The 20,820-nt window shown below is 34.7% G+C and overlaps 1 protein-coding gene across 1 annotated transcript in view; it reads left to right on the forward strand.

Moving 5' to 3' along the window:
• Positions 1 to 20,820, forward strand: part of LOC130576884 (neurobeachin) — a 205,026-nt gene that overhangs the window by 104,259 nt on the left and 79,947 nt on the right. Inside the window, exons 7-10 of the mRNA XM_057371857.1 lie at positions 5,149 to 5,268; positions 9,118 to 9,264; positions 17,693 to 17,890; positions 18,233 to 18,366. Of these exons, the coding sequence (XP_057227840.1) occupies positions 5,149 to 5,268; positions 9,118 to 9,264; positions 17,693 to 17,890; positions 18,233 to 18,366 (599 nt within the window). The remainder of the gene's footprint in view (positions 1 to 5,148; positions 5,269 to 9,117; positions 9,265 to 17,692; positions 17,891 to 18,232; positions 18,367 to 20,820) is intronic.

Genomic DNA, 20,820 nt, shown 5'->3' on the forward strand with positions numbered 1-20,820 from the left:
AGCCATTTGCTTTCAGACATTTCAGCAAGAGATTTTGTCAGAAACGTCATCCTCAATAAAATTCTGAATAATGTGTTTTGGTTTTCTAAAAAAAATTTTGGTGAATCACTATAATATGTATTCAAGTCACCTATTCAAAAGCTTTTTGTAGGCAGAACAGAGTGTTGCTACAGCCATGTGAAGATCTTCCTGCTGTTAACTATGTCATATGACAACATTCACATCATAATAATATTAATTTATAACTTTATGATGATAAATGAACAATATAATCTTAATTTATAACTTTAAGTTGTCCCAAGTGGTTACTTTAGGTTTCAATTGGTGCATTTTTATAATACTGTAAAAGCAAGCATTTATAAAAATATATGGAGAAATTTGGTATCGTATCCCCAAATAGGAAATGTGGGTGTAGTATAATAGCCTGACATCTCAAGAGAGCTAAACTAGCTTTGGCAGTGTTATCTATCCACTGTTTTTTTGGGACTCCAAATTGAAATTTTTGTGTGAGTAACTCCCGGTGCTTTTTGCTCCCTTGAGTATCAGCCTCAGCATCAATCCTTGTAAAAGTGTAATAGGAAAGTAGTGTAGTCAAGAGCAAACTGTCTTTTTTGTGTGTGTGTTTCTAATCCTGTACACATTTGCTAACTGTAGCACAGACAGAAATAAGTTCCACATCCTGGAAATACTTATTCTGTGATGCCTCATCTCTCTGTGCTGTGCTATGTAGTAGGAAAATTACTTAGTGACTTAGCGGCTGGTGACTAAGCTTTACAGGCTTCAGCAGTATAAAAAATGCATAGTGGAGTGTCTTTTAGTRCTACCTAAAGAAGGTCTTGTTGCAGCAGAGGCACAGTCTTTGTGAATTTTTGAGAAAATAATGTGGGAAAGGAAACTGCAGGATGATGGTGAATGAAAATTGTATTACTGACTTTAAATATTAAGGAAAAAAAGATTTTTTGAACTAAAAATTTAAGAAAAATTGTATGTGAGATGATACAACTTGGTTTGGTTTGTTGTGTAGTAGTAAAGTGCTGAAAGCCATGTCCTCAGAATGGCACAGAAATTTAAAACAATAAAAAGCCTGTACAACATCAGCAAAGAACATTCATATAAATGAGACATAGATACTAATCGGTTATGAAACATATATGTATGCTTGCCTCTATATATCCTAAAAAAAAAAAAAGAAGCTGGAATGACTTATTTTAAATGAGGTTATTGACATAATAGAAGTATCAAAAGCTTTGTGGACTTGACCATTAGTAGTCAGAGTTATGGCAGCCTTGCCCATAATGCGGTGCTTTGTATTAAAGACAGCCTAATCAGGGAAATAAGTTCAATATATAACAGAGTTTATGTGCTCTGAAAATCAGCAGCTCAGTAGGAGAAAACCATACTATTTAATTTAATTGTTAGCCACATGATGAGGATGGTTATAGCATCTGTGGTGAACTGGAGAAGATCAGAAAGCATATTAAGGTGGAGAAACTTACTTTGCTAATAAACTGAGTTGTGTCTTACTGGTAAAGGAGTTAAAACTTTTCAATAACACACACATTTAGATTGATTTTTTTTTTTCATTTTGGAAACTTTCAGAGAGTTCAGACATAGACTCTTGCTTGAACTTGTGAAAAATGCGGAATATGCTGGGATATGCAGGATTTGTGATTTTTAGTTTCAAAGGAACTGGAAAAATCTACCCTTCCTTCTTAAMCAAATGTTTGCTAGTGCTAGAGAAATTTCCTAAATGCAGTGATACAAAAGACTGACAGCAAATACACCATTAGTCAAATAATCCAATGGTGTTTAAAAGTTCCTTATAATGTACCTGAGCAAACATGAATAGCAAAGTACAGACAACTTTAAGTAAAATGAAATTGTTCAAGAATTTGAAGTTGCGTCAAAATGCAAAGTACTTAAAAAAGTACAATTTGTATGCAAAATTCTTAGATGAGTCATTTTTTCTTCCAGTCCATAGGGTCAATTAGATGACTGAGGCTTAACAGGAACACTTGAAGAATATATTAACAAAGCAAAAGAGCTAAATTATTTAATTATTAATAAATTAATAATTTATTGTTTGCAACAAGACGAGTCAATGGGGATGAGTCAGAGGAAGTGTAAGTGTCTCAAATTTAAATATCAATAGAAGAGATATAGGAATCTATATAAGAGATAGTAATTAATTTCCAGGAACTTAGAGTAGGCAATCCCAAGTTCAAAGAAATTTGAATGCAAAATTTGCCAAACTTTCAATTAGGGTATATAATTTTATTTTTTTTTCCCAAAGAAATTGTGGGTGGAAAATAATAGAAAATGGATTTTCCAATATTTAGAATTAGATATTACCATGCTTGATTTCTTGGGCCTGAAACTGGGCTAGAAGCCTGGAAAATGTAAAGGAAGGATTAGAAAACACACAGATAAACATATCTGGGACAAAGCAATGTGCTGCTGGACTAGAATTTTTGTCCCCTTCTTCCACGGAATTATTTTAAAGATTCTCACTKTGCACAGGGTAAGGTTTGTGAGCCAGTTGAAACACACTGTGTACATTCCTGAAGACTTTTAGGCATTATACTCAGCTGAAAGCCTTAAAAAAWTTATGTTATTATGTGGTAAGAGAACTATATTCGTTAAAGTACAGTGATAGAAGGATTTGAATCAAGTGAGCAAGCAGAAAACTCAGAAGGACTTTTGTTTTCCTATTGCTAAGAATGCATCATGGACTTGGTGAATTTGTCATTCTYTATTTAGGAATTAACTTTGAAAACCTACATTACTCATTTTGTCTTGACTGATAGTGGCAAATATGAGACAAAAGAGTAAACAATTTTTTTAATACTTGAATACTTTCCTAGCTAAAAAGAAATTGCCATTTAAGATGCAAATTTTGTTAATTCAAGGGTAGGAGGACACAAAGCAGTATTTTACTGGATTAGTTACAATAGCGAGCTGGGAGAGGCTTTGTGCACACGCCATGTTTGTGTATGTACATGTATGGAGGTTAACATGGGGAGAAAAAAGATTATAAAAAGGAGTTTATATAATTTTCCAAAAGTTTAATGTGAATACCAAAGCTCTCCCAAGATAACATTGCTCATTTTAGTTCCTTGTATGCTCTGTGGACTGTGTTTCAACAAAAGTAATGAACTATTTCTTTCCAAATGAAGGAATTACCTATTAAGCTTTACCTACACAGAGAGACAGCTTTCCMGATGGTTACGTTTTCAGAAATGGTTTTAAAGCCCTTTATGAAAAAAATTGCATGCAGAAGATAAATAGCTAAAACCTGGGGTTTAGGGGTTGTCAGCTGATTTCTGCTACAAAAGTGTCATACCTGGCAATATGAATTAATACAGAAAAGGCACAGCTTTGAATAGTACCAGTACCAATCAAAAAGAATGCCTGCTGTTGGGATGAAAATACTTTAAATCAACATCAATTGGTGGAGGTTATTGATAAATTAGCCATTAAAGGAATGAGAACATGGAAATAATTTTCTGAGAGACTTACTTAGATTGTGTGGAGCTTTTGGAAAAGAAATATTGATGTAAGGAAAGCTCTAGTCATGTGTTTTGCACTTAGTTTCTGATTAGCAGTTACACGTCTAGACATTGAGCTGGGAAATAAAATTTGCTTTGTGAGTTTTGAGTTAGGTTAGTTTCTTTTTTTGGKTTTTTTTTGAGGTTGACAGTGATTTACAAAAGTTACTTTTTATGTGGTTCCTTGGGCAAAAAAAACCCATACGTGACTTCAGCAGCCAAAGCTAGGGCAGTACTTCTTTAATCCAGTATTGCCCAATACATCTGTTTGCTTGGAAACACAAGAAATGAGATACTCTGAAGTACTGTTGTATGATTAACAGCATATTTCTATCTTCTGTTAGCTGTAGGCTTTAAGGAGGGAAAAATGAAAAACTATTTTTTAATACCTGGAAACAGATATGTAAAAATGTGTATTTTCATATCTATAGATATTATAAACATGTAACAGAATACAGATCAATTTGATGACTACCATAATGCTTATTGTCAAAATGTATTTTGCTGCATGCTATTTTTTTGTTTTTAATTCAGTGCTTTGTCTAATTTCAAAATCAACATATGAAAATACTTGCTTTTATTTTCTCTGATACAGCGACACAGAATTTTATATTAGTAGGTTCTTATCTACTTATCCCAGCTCAGGAAGAGAGTCAGCAAGCCCCAAAGATTGCAGAACTTCTCTACCTTGAAAAAAGGGACTTATCTGAACATGGAAATCAAAATATAATAATTGAAAAAGATACCAAGAAAGAAATGATGATGAAAATGTCAATTATTATTCCAAATTATTAGAATACAAAAGGGTATTTTTAAGATAAACTGAAATTTTCACAGAGTCAATAAGATTGGAAGGAGATGYGTTGAGACCATCTGGTCTCTCCTGTTTGAAAAAGGGACACCTAAATCAGGTTTTCTTGGATTTTGTCCAGTTATGTTTCGAATATTTCCAAGCAAGAAGACTCCAGAGTTTTCTTGAACTTACTTGTCATGGACATAACAATTCCTCTTAAACAAGTTATGGGAAATGTCACCATATTTGTACATGGAAGCATTTAATTGTGGTGCCTTCTCTGTTTGATTATTTATTGCATATTTAATATGTTTTCCAAAAATTGGTGGAATGGTAAAGAATAGAGATAAAATATGAAAGCAAGCAATCAGAATGACATCTTAAACTGGACTGCAACATTTGGTATTGTGATTTTTTTGTATTTATTTAATAATTTCTGATAGCCAGCTGTGATGCAGAAGTGTGTGGTATGAATTTTTTGAGGTAAGAACACAGCTCTGGATTTCCCATCAAAATTCAGTTGCATTTTGTTTTGTAGAATATTGTTGAAATTAAGTTGCACTGTTGAAATTAAATTGTATGTATGCATTTTTGCCTATAATCCCATAAAGGAATGCAGGTAGGTACATTATTACATTTAAGCACATTTSTATTGACTGGACTTGAATTTTAATTTTACGTGTTTGCAACAATTCATCTGCCTGTGTAAGTTTATGAGACTGGTCACTTATTTTTATGCCATTCATTAACTTTCTGTTTTATAGCACAAAAGCTGCCCCTGTGTACTGATTTTCCATGTCTTTGCAGTGGTACATGATAAGCATTGTGCACATCTACAATCGGTGGAGAAACAGTGAAATACGCTGTTACGTGAATGGTCAGCTGGTATCTTATGGTGACATGGCCTGGCATGTCAATACGAATGATGTAAGATTTTATTGTTTTTCTTTTCTCATCACTTTTCATTTTAAGATAATTTAAAACACCCACAAAAGTGCTACATCTTTTTTCTCAAGACCTTTGCAAATTTTCTTTTTTWAAATGTTCTCCTTTATTCTTACTTACTCATCTACTTAATAAAATGTGATATTCTTGGCATTTGTTTTTTGTGTACATGTGTTCTCTTTCTGTACCTTCTGTAGATTTGGAAAATTTGAGAGCCTAGACCTAAAACAGAAAATATAATTCTCTCTGGCTCATAAGTTCTGGCTGTGGAAGGCAGACAATATAATTTTCTTGTGCTTTGCCTTCAGCTAAATCTGTGATAGAATTTCAGAGGTTCTTGATTCATCAACTTGCTATGCTTTTGTTATTTTTTATTTATAATATGATTCTCATTTCATTCTGACTGCTGTAAGGGATAAGGAAGCCTTTTTGTACTCAAGGAAATGAACTTCTTTTGCGAAATTCTAGAGGCAAAATTGGATTTGAAAGGGAGAGGATAAATATTACATGTTAATTAAAGTAGGAGAGCTCTGCCTTCCAAAGGTTCTAATTTCCATTCTTTGGGTATTTTGGTAGCATTTCTACTTGCAAGAAAAGGCTATCCTTTCAGTTTTTGCAGAGCACTGTTTCGCCTTGGTAATAGAAATATTTTTGTGATAGGTGGAACGTGATGACTGAAAATGCAGCTCAGGTCTTTGAGGATCTGGGCTGGGTTACTTACTGGTTATGTGGTGTGGGTATCTGTAATCCTTAATGACAAATGCTTAGCAGGAAGAGCTGCTCCTTCTGTTTGTATTTTCTTCACTGTATTTCTTTCTACTTTGTCATGCAACAAAAGTACAATATTTTCTTAAGGTGAAATTGGTTTACTGAGCTTTAGATTTTTTTCAAATAGGTCTTAAATATGTGCTAGGGTTTTATTTTATCCACTGGAGAATAGTCTAAGCTATGAAGGACACTAGTTATCATTAGCTCTCTGGTTTTTACTCACAAAAATCTGATCCATCAATAATATAAAGTAGAACAGAAAGTTTGAGAAAGTCAGGAAAGCTTTAAGAATGTAAATGTATAAAATACATAAAAGCGAGAATAGAGGAGTATGTACAGAGGCTTCTTAGCACTATTTTGCATTATCTAAGACAAGAAGCTCTTGTTTGAACTGTGGTAGAACTTTCTTGTTTCATACAGAGGTTGAGTTGTTACAAGTATTCCCTTGAAAAGTCTTGAGCAATTATCAAGCTTATTTGTTAACTTTCATCTCCATATCTTTACACTTGAATATAAGTATAGTCTCCTTCAAGATGACAAGAAAATACCTTGCCATAATAATTTTGCGGAAAAGAAAATGCTATCTAAGTCAGCCAATTATTCTATCTTTACATCTCATGCTGTGCAGAAGTATTTATGTAGTTTACATTGATAGATTTAACAGGACAAAAAACAGTAAACAGTTTGCGAAAACAGTAAAAACAAGAAAGGTCAGGAGCTGCATATTGCTGTTGTTCTCTTCAAGGTGCAGAGTACAGGAATGCAGAGGTTTGGTGGAAGATTTTCATTTTGATAGTTGGATAAAGATGAACTAATGACATCCTGGCATCTTTCACAGAATTGTTCATTTCCACTGTAGAATAAGTAAGCTGGAAAAGGATCTAACAAATTTACTTAAGTGATGAAAAGCCAACAGGTCAATACCATCAGTAGCACATGTAGTGGATTTGAAAAAAGGCTTATAACTGTAGAGATTATTAAGATAAAGTTTAGTCCTTAAAAACAAGGTCAATAAGTTTCAGGAATTAAATTTTTTTTTGTTTAAATAAAATAAGAGGTTTTGGGCCAAGGGACTGAGTGAAGTAGATCTGTCAGTCACTTCATCTTGGAGTTGTTAATGACATACTACCAAGCATGTACAAAAATAGGCAAGCAAACTTGGTGTCTGTCAGATGTCTTTCCATGTTTAAAACCATGGAAATGTCAGATAGTTGGAGGAAGACCAAATGAGCTATGAATATTGGGTGCTGATTTCTAAATAAATAAATTAATTAATAAATCAGATTTACAGATTGCTTGGCATCTGGAACAGAAGTGAATAAAATTACCAGGAATTCAGGAGTTAGCCCTCCCCTACAATTAAAAATAATGGAAACACCTAATCAAGAATGAAGTGCCAGAAATGGTAAAGTGTAAACTGGGAAGAATGAAACAAGGCAGAACAGGAAATTACTACAGGCTAACAAACCTAGAACTTGACTATATTTAGAACTCAGAATCTGTTGGGAGCTACAATAGCTATTGTACAACTAATAATTGTTAAAAGAATCCAGGAAAATGACCTTATAATATGCAGGAATAGGTAGTCTCAAAATATGTAAAGATCAACTAGGAAAAAAGTGCATCAGTAGCTCAGACAAATTCTTCAAATTACTGTTGAAAATGGTAATTGCTTGACATTAATTGATGTGACACATTCTGACTGTAACAGCACAGTGACAGGAAGGCCTTCAAGGCTAAGCGGGACTTGCATAAAGTAATTAAAAATTGTTATAAAATTTCACCATTAGGTTTATCACAAGTAAAAGTCATCTGACTAGCCTTCTTTTGTACTTTGCATCCTGGATATTACTTTATTAATCAATTGTAATGTATGTTTTTGCCGGTAGCTTTTATTTTTGTCCAAAAAATTGCTTAAAAAGTAGAAGTTTCAAGGAAAAAAGTTTAAAAGAGGTAGCTGGTCAAAGGAAGATAAATCAAAGATTAAATCATCTATACTTCCCTCATCACTTCTCAAAGCTGAACTCCAGATCTTTGTCTGTCCTTAGACCAGAGTCCTCTTTTCCTTGTTAACAGCCTATCCACCTAGACCAGTTGCTGTAACAATTCACCACATATGATTTCATTCTCTAGTCTGACAAGACTTTTCCTTAAGGTAAAATGCAGCAGTCAGGACAGATGACAAAGCATGTTTCCTAGTGTGGGCTCTACTGATTTGCTGATTCAGCTTAAAAAGTGAGGTCAGACCCTTGTTTCCATTCAATAAAGTACATATGACTCAAGGAAGCTGAGAGAATAACCTTCAAAGATCGTTGAGCTTCCTCCTGGTGTCCTTTTGTGCTGCATCATGTTTCTGGTTTCTCAGGTCTCTGTTCTAGACAGATTTTTTGGAAGCACTTGAAAGACTTTACGAAATCTTGYAAAATAGACACAAAAAATCACTTATAAACTGAAATAATAGGACATGGACAGATAGAGAACAGAAGAAAGCAGGGATAGTTTTTGGAAGGAGTGGAAAATAACAACTCTTGTGGGTACAGAAGAAGGTTGAAGAGGATTTAATGTCAAACCAAATCATAATATGCTGTGGTCAGAGAGGGAAACTATGCCCCAGATGCAAATTAGAAAATCTGTATTTTTTTCTTTTTTTTTTTGCTAGAGGTGTTTAGCTCTATTAGCACAAGAGTGAAAGAAGAGGGCATTTCAGCATGTATTCTTATGTATTAGCTGTAGGAGTTCTGAGTACAATTACAAGGAACTTCAAGTACTTCATATTCCTAGAAGGCAATAGGGGGGATTATTTTGTACTTGAATGTACTATTCGAATTTTCTTTGTTGTTGTTGACCAATTAATAAAAAAAAAAAACCAAATCCTAGAAGCCAGTTTTATGGACATCTAAAACAATTAATGCTACAATACTCAAAATGAAGTTGTTCACCACAGTGGAGTAATAAGAGAGATAATGGTTGATTTATCTTTTTAATTACAACCTCCTTTTATTTGTGGCTCCAGTAGCTGTTCATTAATTTTATTTCATTATTAACTGCCTCTTTCTGATACAGAGCTATGATAAATGTTTTCTTGGATCTTCGGAGACTGCTGATGCAAATAGAGTATTCTGTGGCCAGCTTGGAGCAGTGTATGTATTCACTGAAGCACTCAACCCAGCACAGATTTTTGCAATACATCAGCTAGGACCTGGATATAAGGTAATGCCTCATCTTAAAAAGCATATAACTGGAAAAGAAAATGATTGATAAATATAGTTGAAAGATATATATGCATGCGGATATTCCTCTTAGTATCACATAGATTTTTTCATGTGATTTGTTTTCAGCAATTTAAGACTATTTTGTCAAGTATCCTTACTAATTCTAATTTTCCATCTTTTTGAAAGATGCACRTTTTGTTTAAATCCTAGCTGAAACATGTTTGCATGTGAAATTTATTACTTTGGGTCATAATCAGATGAGAGAAATTTTKTATGGCATACTGAATACTAGAGAAATAACTTTCTTTACTCTTTGTTTTTAAAAAACTGAATTAAGGTAGATTAAAATTCAACAAGGTGTAATAAACCAATTCTGTTCAAATGCATGGTTTCAGACAGTCCTGTTGAAATAAAAGTTGAGCTTTTTGCTCATGCTTTGCCAATGACATTGAGGAGACAGTTTGGACAAATTGGTGCATACATAAACTTGGTTCTCTAGACAGACACYTATGTCTCGGAATGGCTGTGCAGAGTATTATTCAATCAAGAAAAACAACACAGATACTTTGCAGGAATCTGCAGAAACTCCTTAGTGAATAATACTTGAAAATTAATCTAACCCTAGGTAAAAAATACCAAATTTCAGTTTATACTATCAATTATTCCCAAAGGGTTTTTTATTTTAATTTTTGAAATCTGCAGTTTTATCCAAACTGGACTTTCAGGTTTTCAATATATATCATATACTCTGAAAATAAAAACTTCTAAAAGACACAAATAAAAGTCAGCATTTAGATTCTAGTAGTATTAATTTTGTGTGTTGAAAATGCGTGATCTTAACAATTTGATTATACCTAGCACTTGAATGACAGGGACAGTTGGAAATATCTTTTCTGGTATGTATATATGTAGTGTAAATAACCATGTATATGTCAGGAAGAGGAAGTCTTGCATATGGTTGATGGTCAAAATCTGCCTTGAAACAAAAAACATTCAGTCAGTCAAGAGAAGTCCATCACCTGTAAAAGCAAGGAGCATTTTCTTCCAGCCTGAATACTGTATTTTGTTTGGACAAATATTTCTGCAAATATTTTTTGATCATACAGAAGAAACTAATGTAACCTTATACTTCTTCAAAATAAATGTAGTAAGCCTTTATAAATTTAATAAGTTACTGGATTTCAGTATGCAGAAGCATACTGAGGTGATATCAAATAGGAATAAGGCTTTCATGTGTTTTAAGAAGTGAAAATTATTATGTAATATCTTGTGAGTTTTGAAGGGGTCAATAAGGATATGTGCTTTCATGCTAAATGACATTTCCAGTAGTTACTGACTGATCTTGTTACAGTTGTCAAATTGCCCTGCTTAAACTACATTTCTGCACACCTGTAGCTTCTTAGTGATTTTTTAAAATGTCAGGTATATTTAATATTTTGTGGAAATTCTTTTGTGGTTTCAGATTTGGATCATATACCCAGCATAGTTCATGCCCCCTTGCTCTCTGAAGGAATTTTCTTCCTTATCTATAAATCTGGAAATATATTTTACTATTCAATACCAGTTATAAAGAACAGGTTCCCAGAGGAGTACCCTAGGAGCAGCAACATTTATTTCTTTGACTTTCTTATTCCCCCCCCCCCCCAAAAAAAAAAAGACAGATGACTTTTTTCTGACCTTGTTTAAGATCTACTCACAACCAAAAAAGGAACCATATCTTGCAATTTAGAGATTTCAGGGCACAAAATACAGCTTTCACTGAAAGCATGCCTGTTTCATATCTCATTTAAAGTTATTGTTGTAAATGCTTTCAGATTCTGTGCTGGTGCAAAGGTCTACCAGTTCAGAATACTTCAGTATGGGATTTAATAGTYCAAGGGAGCCTCAGTTGACATATATCTTGTATTGCTACACACTAGATCACGTTCTTGCTCTTACCCAACTTGCTGATACAAACTGGCCTTTCAGAAACTTTYCTTCAGTAGTTAACTACATCCTGTTCATACTAATTGTTGGTACTGGGGGAAAATCAACCATTCATCTTTTCCAAAAAGGACYGTACATTAATTGTGAACTCCAGTTATGCCAAAATTCTTCTCACAAAGAAAGATTATTCAAAATAGTTGCGAATTTTTGGAAAATGTCTTCATACAGATCTTTTTTCTTTCCTATGACAGTATATGGTAGTTCCTTTGATTTACAATTCATACTTTGGTTCATAATATCTGCGGATCTGATTCTTTAGGGGAAACAACGATTCYGCTGTCTGCTTTGTTCATAAGAGACTATGATTTTGCCTCTCATTCAGCTACCCTCACAATCATTCATAATGCCCCTAGTCTACAATTACTTCCATTAAGACTTGGAATACAGAGAAATATGCATAATTTACCAGCATGCAGGACAGTTTGCACATTGTCTGTAAATATACATGTTATGTAATATTGCAAATGATGCCAAAGCCACAAAGTTCAGGAAAAGGGAGAGCTTAATCTACAAATAAAAATTAATCTGTTGCATCTTGTCCCATGCCTGTTCTGTAGTGCAGGTAGAAGCAACAGGTTTTAGGATTGACTGGAGAAGTCATTAAAATAAGTTTTACTTATTATGCACATCAAATAATCATATGTTTATGTGTAATGTTATTTATTGCACATGACATGCTTATACAGAGTGTAGTAACACAGAAACAGTTCATGATACTTCCCTGCTGATCTCACTCAGTATGTCCTTATTAGTGCATTTGGTTATCACCAGCATGCCCTAATGTAACAATTTATTGGTTAAGCAAATAGATGTTGTAGTCTGAAATACTAAATTTTCACTTGGGGCAAAAGGCTTTTTTAAAATAAAAAGTTATATTGTGTGAGTAGCAATATTGAAAAACTGACACTCAAWGCAAAGAAATTGCTCATAATCAAATTTTTAAGAGGGGAGGAGATGCAAATATGCTGGCAATAGTACCATGTCATTTGCCTCTTCTCCATTAAGTCTTCCAAAATTAATCCATAATGCATCTTGAAATTTATATTTAGTAGAAACATATTRTGATTCAATATTTGCATTCCCAGGTTTTATCTGCAATAAAGCATGGTCATTTTGAGCCTTGCAGTTGCTGAGCAGGACTTTTACCCACTCTGTTGACATTTTCAGTTGTTTGAGACTGAAGGAAGTAAAAGGAAATGAGAGCAGCATCCTTGCTCTCACTGTGCTTCCTTTGCTGCCCATTCCTTGCTAGCAGACAGCAAAGAGAGAAAAGCCTGTCTGCGCTGGGATGCCAAGGAGCTGATAAACAGAATAAAGGGAGGTAATGTGAGAGGAAGAGATGCATCTGATAAAAGTGTTTGCTGCTGTTTGTAAAAAGATGTTGTTCAAAGCCCTGTCCTAATAGCCCTGTCAAATCTGTGCCACTCCTCTTAACCCTCCTGTAGGCATTTCAAAGCAGGTTATGATATTAATCCACATGTTGCTGCATCTGAGTTTGCTCTTGATCTGTGCTGCAATATCAATCTTTTTGTCACAYAAGCAGGTTGGAATAAGAATACGCTCATCCGTGCACATATACAAAATAGCATTGAAAATTCAAATTTGCTTAAACCGATTATATGGTACAATATAATATTTTATGTATGATCGCTGTTCCTACAGGGACAAAATGTAGCAAATAGAAAATCAAAATGTCTCACTCTTGCTTCTAAAGGAAATGAGAGAGCTGCTGGTATTTGAGCAGTATTTCTAATCAAGAACCAGTTCTTTTACTGAAGAGTATAGTATTGGAGTAATTCTCATCTCTCTCTGTTCTTTCCTATTCCTGTAGGAGCAACAAACATTCTTTGTATGGATCCTGTATATATTTTTACCTTATAGAATATGTTGAATCCAAGGCACTTTTTTTCTGTCCTGATGCCCTCACACTGCTCGTTCCTTACCTCAGGGTTGCATTCCTTCAGTAAGCTGAGTTTATATGCTCAGCAGCCTCTGAGGCTCCTGTGGATGTGTTTTCCCCAGTCCCCAGTACAGCATGCATATAACGAATTCTTTTTCTCCTTCTGTGGATCAATGTTAGTAATCAAGGAGTATCATATACTGGAATTTGTAACCACTCTTTCCATTCTGTTACCAGAACTTCCAATTTATGATCACTTTTGTTAGGCTTTGATGGCAGAATGTTCCTTTAATTCTTGTTTTTTTTTTTTCTCCGAAAATTGTGAGGCAGTATTATATTGATTCATAACATATTTGTGTCTGACTTTCAAATAGTGATCTCTGATAAATTCTTGTGGCATACTAAACACTGACAACTAGGAAGTAGATTAATGCCAACATTTGTGTATAAAACTGGTTTAGCTTAAGCAGTTTAGAACCTTGCGCAATTTCATGGTAATGAAATAATAAGATTTTGTGTTGAAACACAGATATATTTAAATAGCCAAGTTATGAAAAACTGTATAGTGGAAAAACCTTATGAGTTTTGGAATCTGGAAAAGCTTAGAGGCATGAAAGATTTTCAGGTTAATGTGTTTTCATGTGGTAAAACATTAAAATACAGTATATGCMTCATGTAGATAGCTTTGGAAATCAATGAAATCACTAAATTATTTTTTCTCTTCAGAAAGTGCACAGAGATTTCTATGTATAGTTTGAATTCCCTCTGGGGTGAAATGTCACCTTCCTCAGGACAAATGTTTAATCTGTCGCAGTCATTTCCTGATTAAGTGAGATATAGGCAGCCATATCAACAGAGAGATGACTCTCAACTTCTAAGCATAGTATTCTTCCTTTGGGAATTTCTATTTCAGTAAGTAGTGTAGCACAATAGGACACATTTCAAGATTAAAACATTTAGTGCTGAGGGCTGAATACTCACAGTGTGTTACATTGGTGTTTTTACTTTGAATTTGTTSTAGTCCGATCCTTTGAGCTGAATGAATATCACCAATTGCAGGACATAGGCATTTCAGCCTAAAAGGAATCCCTTTGATTCTTAACAGCTTTGCAGTATGACCTGACCAATAAGTGGGGATCACTGGGAGTTTCCCTAAAAAACAGCCTCCTAACCCAAATGCATATCCCARAATCACAGAGGGTTGAAGATGGTTCAATCTCCCTGCTCAAAAAGGGTCACCTAGAGCCAGTTGCCCAGGACTATGTCCTGACAGATTTTTACTGTGTCCCAAGACAGAGACTCTATCACCTTGCTGGGGACCTTCACAGTAAAAAAAGTGTTTWCTGATGTTTGGAGGGAGCCTCCTGTGTTTCAGTTGTGCCCCATGACTAGTGGCCTGAACACCACTGAGAAGAGTCTGACTGCATCTTCTTTCCAACTCCCCTTCAGATATTTATACATGAGATCCCCTCTGCATCTTCTTCTGAGTTACAACTCTCCCATCCCTTCCTCATAGGAGACATGCTTCAGTCCCTTCATGTTTTAGTTGCCATTCATTGCACTCTCTCCAGTAAGTCCATGGCTCCCAGTAGGAGCCCAGAACTCCAGCTGTGGCCTCACCAATGATAAATAGAGGGGAAGCAACACCTCACTCCACCTGGCAACACCCCTCTTAATGCAGCTGAAGATATTGTCCTTCACTGTCAAATGCAGACTGAACCATGGACTTGCCATTCACATGCATTTTTCCTTCCTGGTTGTTTTCTATTATGGTATTGTCATGGTTTTACTTGGTCCGATTTTTGGTGGTGGGGGGATGGGATCAAGAAACCACAAAGATGGCTCCTGTGAGAAGTTCTAGGAGCTGTCTCTTTCTTCTCCAGCAAAAGGAGCCCTACCCCCTGTGTCTCAGAGCCAATTCATCATGGCTCTGAGGGTGATGGACAGGCTGATCATCAGGCCTGGGCCAATTGCACAGGTTGGTTACACCTCTGTGATGACGTATTATCTAGTATTTAGGAGGAATTCAAAGCAAGATAGGGGCGGCCACCATGTTAGCTTTAGGTTGTTAGTATGTAGTTTTAGTATCATGCACTGGAAAAAAAACAGAGCAGGAGGGTGAGGAGATGTAAGAAAAAAATGGAGACCGAAGATCAGTAAGGAGAAGACTGGATGATTGCTGTGCTGTGCTGTGCTGTGGTTCTCAAACATGGAGAAAATAAGTGTCTCGGAAAGGACTATTTCATTATTGAGAGAGACCTGAATAGGAAAAAAGAGAGTGACCTTGCTTTGAGGAAAAAAAACCCTGGCCTTTTGAGGASTGGACTGAACTGTTTTGCGGGGAGGGAGAGATGCCCCTGCCTACGTTTGAAGCAAGTGATGCTTAGAAGAAGCAGTGTTCTGCCAGGAGAAATGTGATAGTGGTCTTACGTTGCCAAAACAACGCAGTCTGGCCTTGAAGGACATTCTTTCTTTTCTCCTACGAGGTAAAGGAATACTCCCCCCGCCATCAGCGGTTATGCATTGACTGTTCTTGGGAAAAACTTCCACAGCTTGGAGCTGTAAGAACGCTTCTCCTATGATGCTGGACGACAGCTGTAATGAGTGGCTTGATCTGTGTTAGACTTTCATTCCTGCCMCACTTTGTGTGCGGGAAAGCATGGGGGGGTGGAGAGGGATGGACCTGGGAAAGAGACGGGTCCCCGGAAAGGATAACAGGTGTCTTAAAATGTCCGTTTTTATCTTTCTTCTCCTTGTAAACTTTTCCCCATTTTTTTTTTTTTTTCCTTCCCCAGTGCCATAATATTCTTAGTAGTTTTTAGTTATAAATCTATTTTTCAACTTAAGTTATTCAGCCTGTCTGATCATTCTCTGGAGCATATACATATCTTTCTCTCAATTACGTTATGTTATCTGAAAGCCATAAATTTTCGTGTTAGTTGGGCTTTTGCTCTCCCTTCTCTCTCTCCGCTGGGGGGAAGGGAGGGAAGGTCGTGGGTGCAGTGCTTTTGGCTTTCAGCACAGTCCAAACCATGACAGGTACGTGCATCTCATTTCAGCATTGCAGTCTCCCTGCTGCCAGACATCCCCAAGGCTGGAACAGTACTGATCCACAGATGTGCTCCCAGGGTTCTCCAAGAGCTCCAGTCAGGTGGCCAATCTGTTCAGTTTATGGCCCACATACAAAGGGATGCTTGTCACCGGACCTTGTATTGCCATGTGTCAGTCACTTGAGCAGATGTGCTTTCCCATTGTTTGGCTGTAACCAAGAGAATTTTTCCCATGGTTTCTAGCAGCCCTGAGACCTCTGAAAATGCTGAATGGGGTTTATGGGGTTACACAAACAGTAGAAACCGCTAATTCGTTTGGAAAGAGCAGCTAATAGCCTGTAAGTTGCCTGCTTTAATTATAAAATGGATAACAAGAACTTCAATGATAGTAATTTCAATAGTTTCATGACCCAGGATTTCATGCTGTGGGAAAAGCAGAGATTTGGTAGGACCAATGGGATAAAGAGAACTGTGATCACTACATGCAGTGAAAGCAAGGGAAATGGTTCAAATATAAATTCAGAAATAAACTATTTTAAACGGAGTAACTATTTTGGAAATAATATTTTATAGACAATGGATAGATAGATAGATAGATAGATAGATAGATAGATAGATAGATAGATAGATAGATAGATAGATAGATAAACGATAGATTTCTTCATTAAATTGTGGTAATTTCTAACAAATTTGATTTTCTTGTGCCAGTACAACATTGTACTGTATTACTGGGTTACTACTACTTATCTTCTTTGCCACTATTAAATGATTGTTTTATGCAATTGTTATATGCCAAGTATATCTGACAATGCTTTGCAGAAAGACAGTAATCTATCTTCTCATGCCTTATTGATCTGTCAGTGTTGCCAGAAAACTTAGTTTTAGATCAGATATGAATCATGATGTGTTTAAAAATAACAATGACAATCTTCAGTCTTCCTTGGAAAAGCTCTGAATTTATTTTTTATTTTATTTTAATATAAGTAGCTTGTTTATATATTCTCCTGACTGTTAATGAAGCATAGTTTTTAATGCTGTTCAAAAATAACTATACCTTTAATCAGCATGGTATAGCATTTATATTCTAATTTGAGTGAGTTTATATAAACTAAAATGCAAGGCATTTAATTTGTTCTTTTTTTAATGTGTTTTATGCTGAATTTTTATTTTAACATATTTATGGCTTGTTAATATGACTTTTTTGAAGGTAGTTACTTCTGAAACTTGTAAATACTGTTACTTCTGAAACTTGTAAATACTGATGCTGAAAGGAGAGATAATACATAAAATACCAAATATTGTATTGACACAGTGATGTGGTGTAAATTAAAAAATCTATCTCATTGTTCAGTAGCATTAGGCTACTGGTAAATGGAAACAAAGTTTATATTTTCTTTATTCTCTCTCAAGTTCGATGTAGTTTTTGTACATTTTGTGGCAAGGAATTTGTCTAAACTAATTACTTTGTAAAACCTTTGGGTCTTTTTCAGAGCACATTCAAATTTAAATCGGAGAGTGATATTCATCTGGCTGAGCACCATAAACAAGTGCTGTATGATGGGAAGCTTGCAAGTAGCATCGCTTTTACCTATAACGCGAAGGCCACCGATGCTCAGCTATGCCTTGAATCCTCACCAAAGGAGAATCCTTCAATTTTTGTACACTCCCCCCATGCTCTCATGCTTCAGGTTTGTKCTGCTAAGTTGATGTTCTGTGATTACTGTTAGCTGAACATCACAATCACATCACAATTTTCACTTGAACTGTTCTATCTTCCGTCCCTTTCTAAAGCAAGGAAAAGAAAATTCCGTAAGAAATATAGACTTCATACCATAAGGCACAGCTTGCCATGATACTGAAAATTTTCTGTTTGCCTTTAAATATAGTGATTATAACTGAAATATAAGTAATGAAACAAAGTTTAAAAAAGTTTGCACTCCATTCTGTGTTAAAGAGCTACCAAATTATAATTTAAACTGTCCTTTAAAATTTAGATTAATTGTGTTTTTTCCTTTATTTCATATACTTAGGATGTGAAAGCTATTGTTACCCACTCCATTCACAGTGCAATTCATTCCATTGGAGGGATCCAGGTTCTTTTTCCTCTCTTTGCCCAATTAGACAATCGACAGCTGCATGACAGTCAGGTGGAAACAACAGTTTGGTAAGCCTCTTTTAACCAAGATAGAAACTAAATTAAGTTTATTAAATTAAATTATTTAAATTCAATTTTCGTTATTTTTTGTGGGAATGTTCTATAATTTATTCTACATTTTATCTTTGTTTCTTTGAAAAAAAAAATTTAAAAAGTCATTTGCTGTACAATATGTAAATTGTATTGATCTGCTGAGATTCCCAACAGAACTGGCATAAAACTAGCATATGATTAAATAATTAATTCAAATCAATCTAGAGTGTTTAAGGGTAGTTTTATGACAGTTCTTCCAACTTATGAAAGAAATCAATATGCTTTTACTTGAGAGTGCAACACTGCACACCTTTTAAATACCTCTAGGGATGGTGACTCCTTGCTGAAAGCTAGCTCAGCTATAGTTATAGTTATTTTGGCAAAGATCTGTTGCCACTTKCTTGTCAGAGGAGGCTCCTGTACTGGTGGCAACACAGGATATCTAAACTTCTCCAGAAAAATGTGCGGCCTAAACCTTTGGAGGTAACAAATCTGAAAAGATAATGCTGAAGAATGTCTATGGTGTTTCCCTGTAGGATTATTTGTAAGCAAAGTCTAATGGAAAGTAGTGTTTAGGGGCAAGGGAAGCTGACTTTCTATTTGAATTAAGTGATAAAATAGGTAATGCAGTAATGCAGAGCACATGGCTTATTTTTATGCTTAAGAATATTCTTCTAATAATTATTCTGGATATTTCTTGTTGCATTAGATATTTCAGTAAAAAATTAGTTAACTGAAAAAAAAATTATAAATAATATAATTATATTATATTATTAATTATAATATATAAATAATTATATTGTATTTCTATAATATAATTATATTAAATTGCCAACAAATTTGAAAGACAAGCTGGTTGTGTATTGGCTTATGTGGAGTATTTAGCTTTTTTTAAGTCTGTTTTGTAGGAGATAATTTGTGTTGAAGCATTGGAAAGTAACTGAAATAGAAAAGGAAATGGTTGGTTAGAAATGAGCTTGGAAAAAAAAATTCCTGTATGTTTGTATTTACTGGCAAAGCAGGAGACAAAAATGGTTTATTCTAATTTAAGGAAGAATATGTTTGGATGTGTCCCCACATAGAAATAAAATATATGTTAAATTCATTAATGAGCTGAATCTCTAATAGATGACAAAACAATAACTAGATATGTTTAAAAATGAAGAGCTAATATAATGTAAGTTTTAGAAGATGAGATTAAGACTAATTCTTCCCAAGCGTGTGGTCTACCCAGCGAGTGAGAACATTCATAATGCTTAATTGAAAATGTACAGAACATTTCTGGAGTTAGCTGAACTGTAAATAGAAAAAAAAAAAAGTTCTTGAATAAGTCAATACATTTCTTCTATGAATAGATTATATTCTAAAAAGAGATCTGTAATTCATTGTTCTATATGTTTGTACAAATGCATAATACAAGAGGATGTGATCCTAACTCAAGAATATATTGAAAATAATTTAAGYAAATGGCTTCTTGAGAAAATCGTATGTTGCATTAATATAGTTTCGGTGTATGTGCATTATTTTCACATATTTTGTTTAATGGGATATAGATATCAAATACCATAATACTGGAAGTGAACAGGAAAGTAGGCAAATAAAAGAATAAAATATTTTTGGAATCAAAGAAAGGAGGTAATGGGGAAAGAGTGCTAAACATGAAAAAGCTTCCTTTGAGGAGTGGAATAAGGGGAGTGGTGCACTTATTGAGTCCTTTCTTTCTTCCCCCTTATTTCTTAGATTATTCTCTCTCTTTATGTTAAATTGTATCTGATCTAAGTTATATCTGTCTTACCTTTGAAAATATATCTACAACAGTAACAGAGGGSTGCCCTGGTTCTTCTACTTTTCTTAATCTTTCTCACCTCTTTCTCTCCTGCTAATATCAAAATCTGTTTAAATTCAGGGTTCTCAGTTATTTGATTTGTTGTTTGGATTTTTTTAACATTAGAAGGGCTTTATTAGCAGAACTATGAGGGAACACTAGCTTTTTAATCATCTTACAACTTTAGATCCACATACAACTTTTGTTTTTCTGAATGAATAGATCTATTGTAAATAAAATTTTAAATTATAAAGCAGGGCTATATGAATATAGCAAATATGTGGTTTAGTAGTGTTCTTTGTAAGCTTTCTTTGTTCCTGTTATGTGTATATCCCTGTGTGACTTGTCTATATCTTCCATGAGACAGAGTATTGAAATAACCTACAATTCTGCTTCTGGAGTACTGTATAGATTCTTCTACTCTTGTACACTGAAATTAAAAGAATGGAAACTGTTCACACCTCAAGTATGTTTTCTCAGATCAAATGATGCACCTGCTGTTCAGGAGAGTGGTCTTTAAACTTCATTACCAAGACTGCTGCTTTCATCTTGATTTTCATTACTCCTGTTTGAATAATTAAAAAAAAAAAAAAAAAAAAAAAAAA

The sequence above is a fragment of the Malurus melanocephalus genome, unplaced genomic scaffold (genome assembly GCF_030028575.1).
Source record: "Malurus melanocephalus ecotype Western Australia unplaced genomic scaffold, MMel_1.1 scaffold_160, whole genome shotgun sequence".
Lineage (NCBI taxonomy): Eukaryota > Metazoa > Chordata > Aves > Passeriformes > Maluridae > Malurus > Malurus melanocephalus.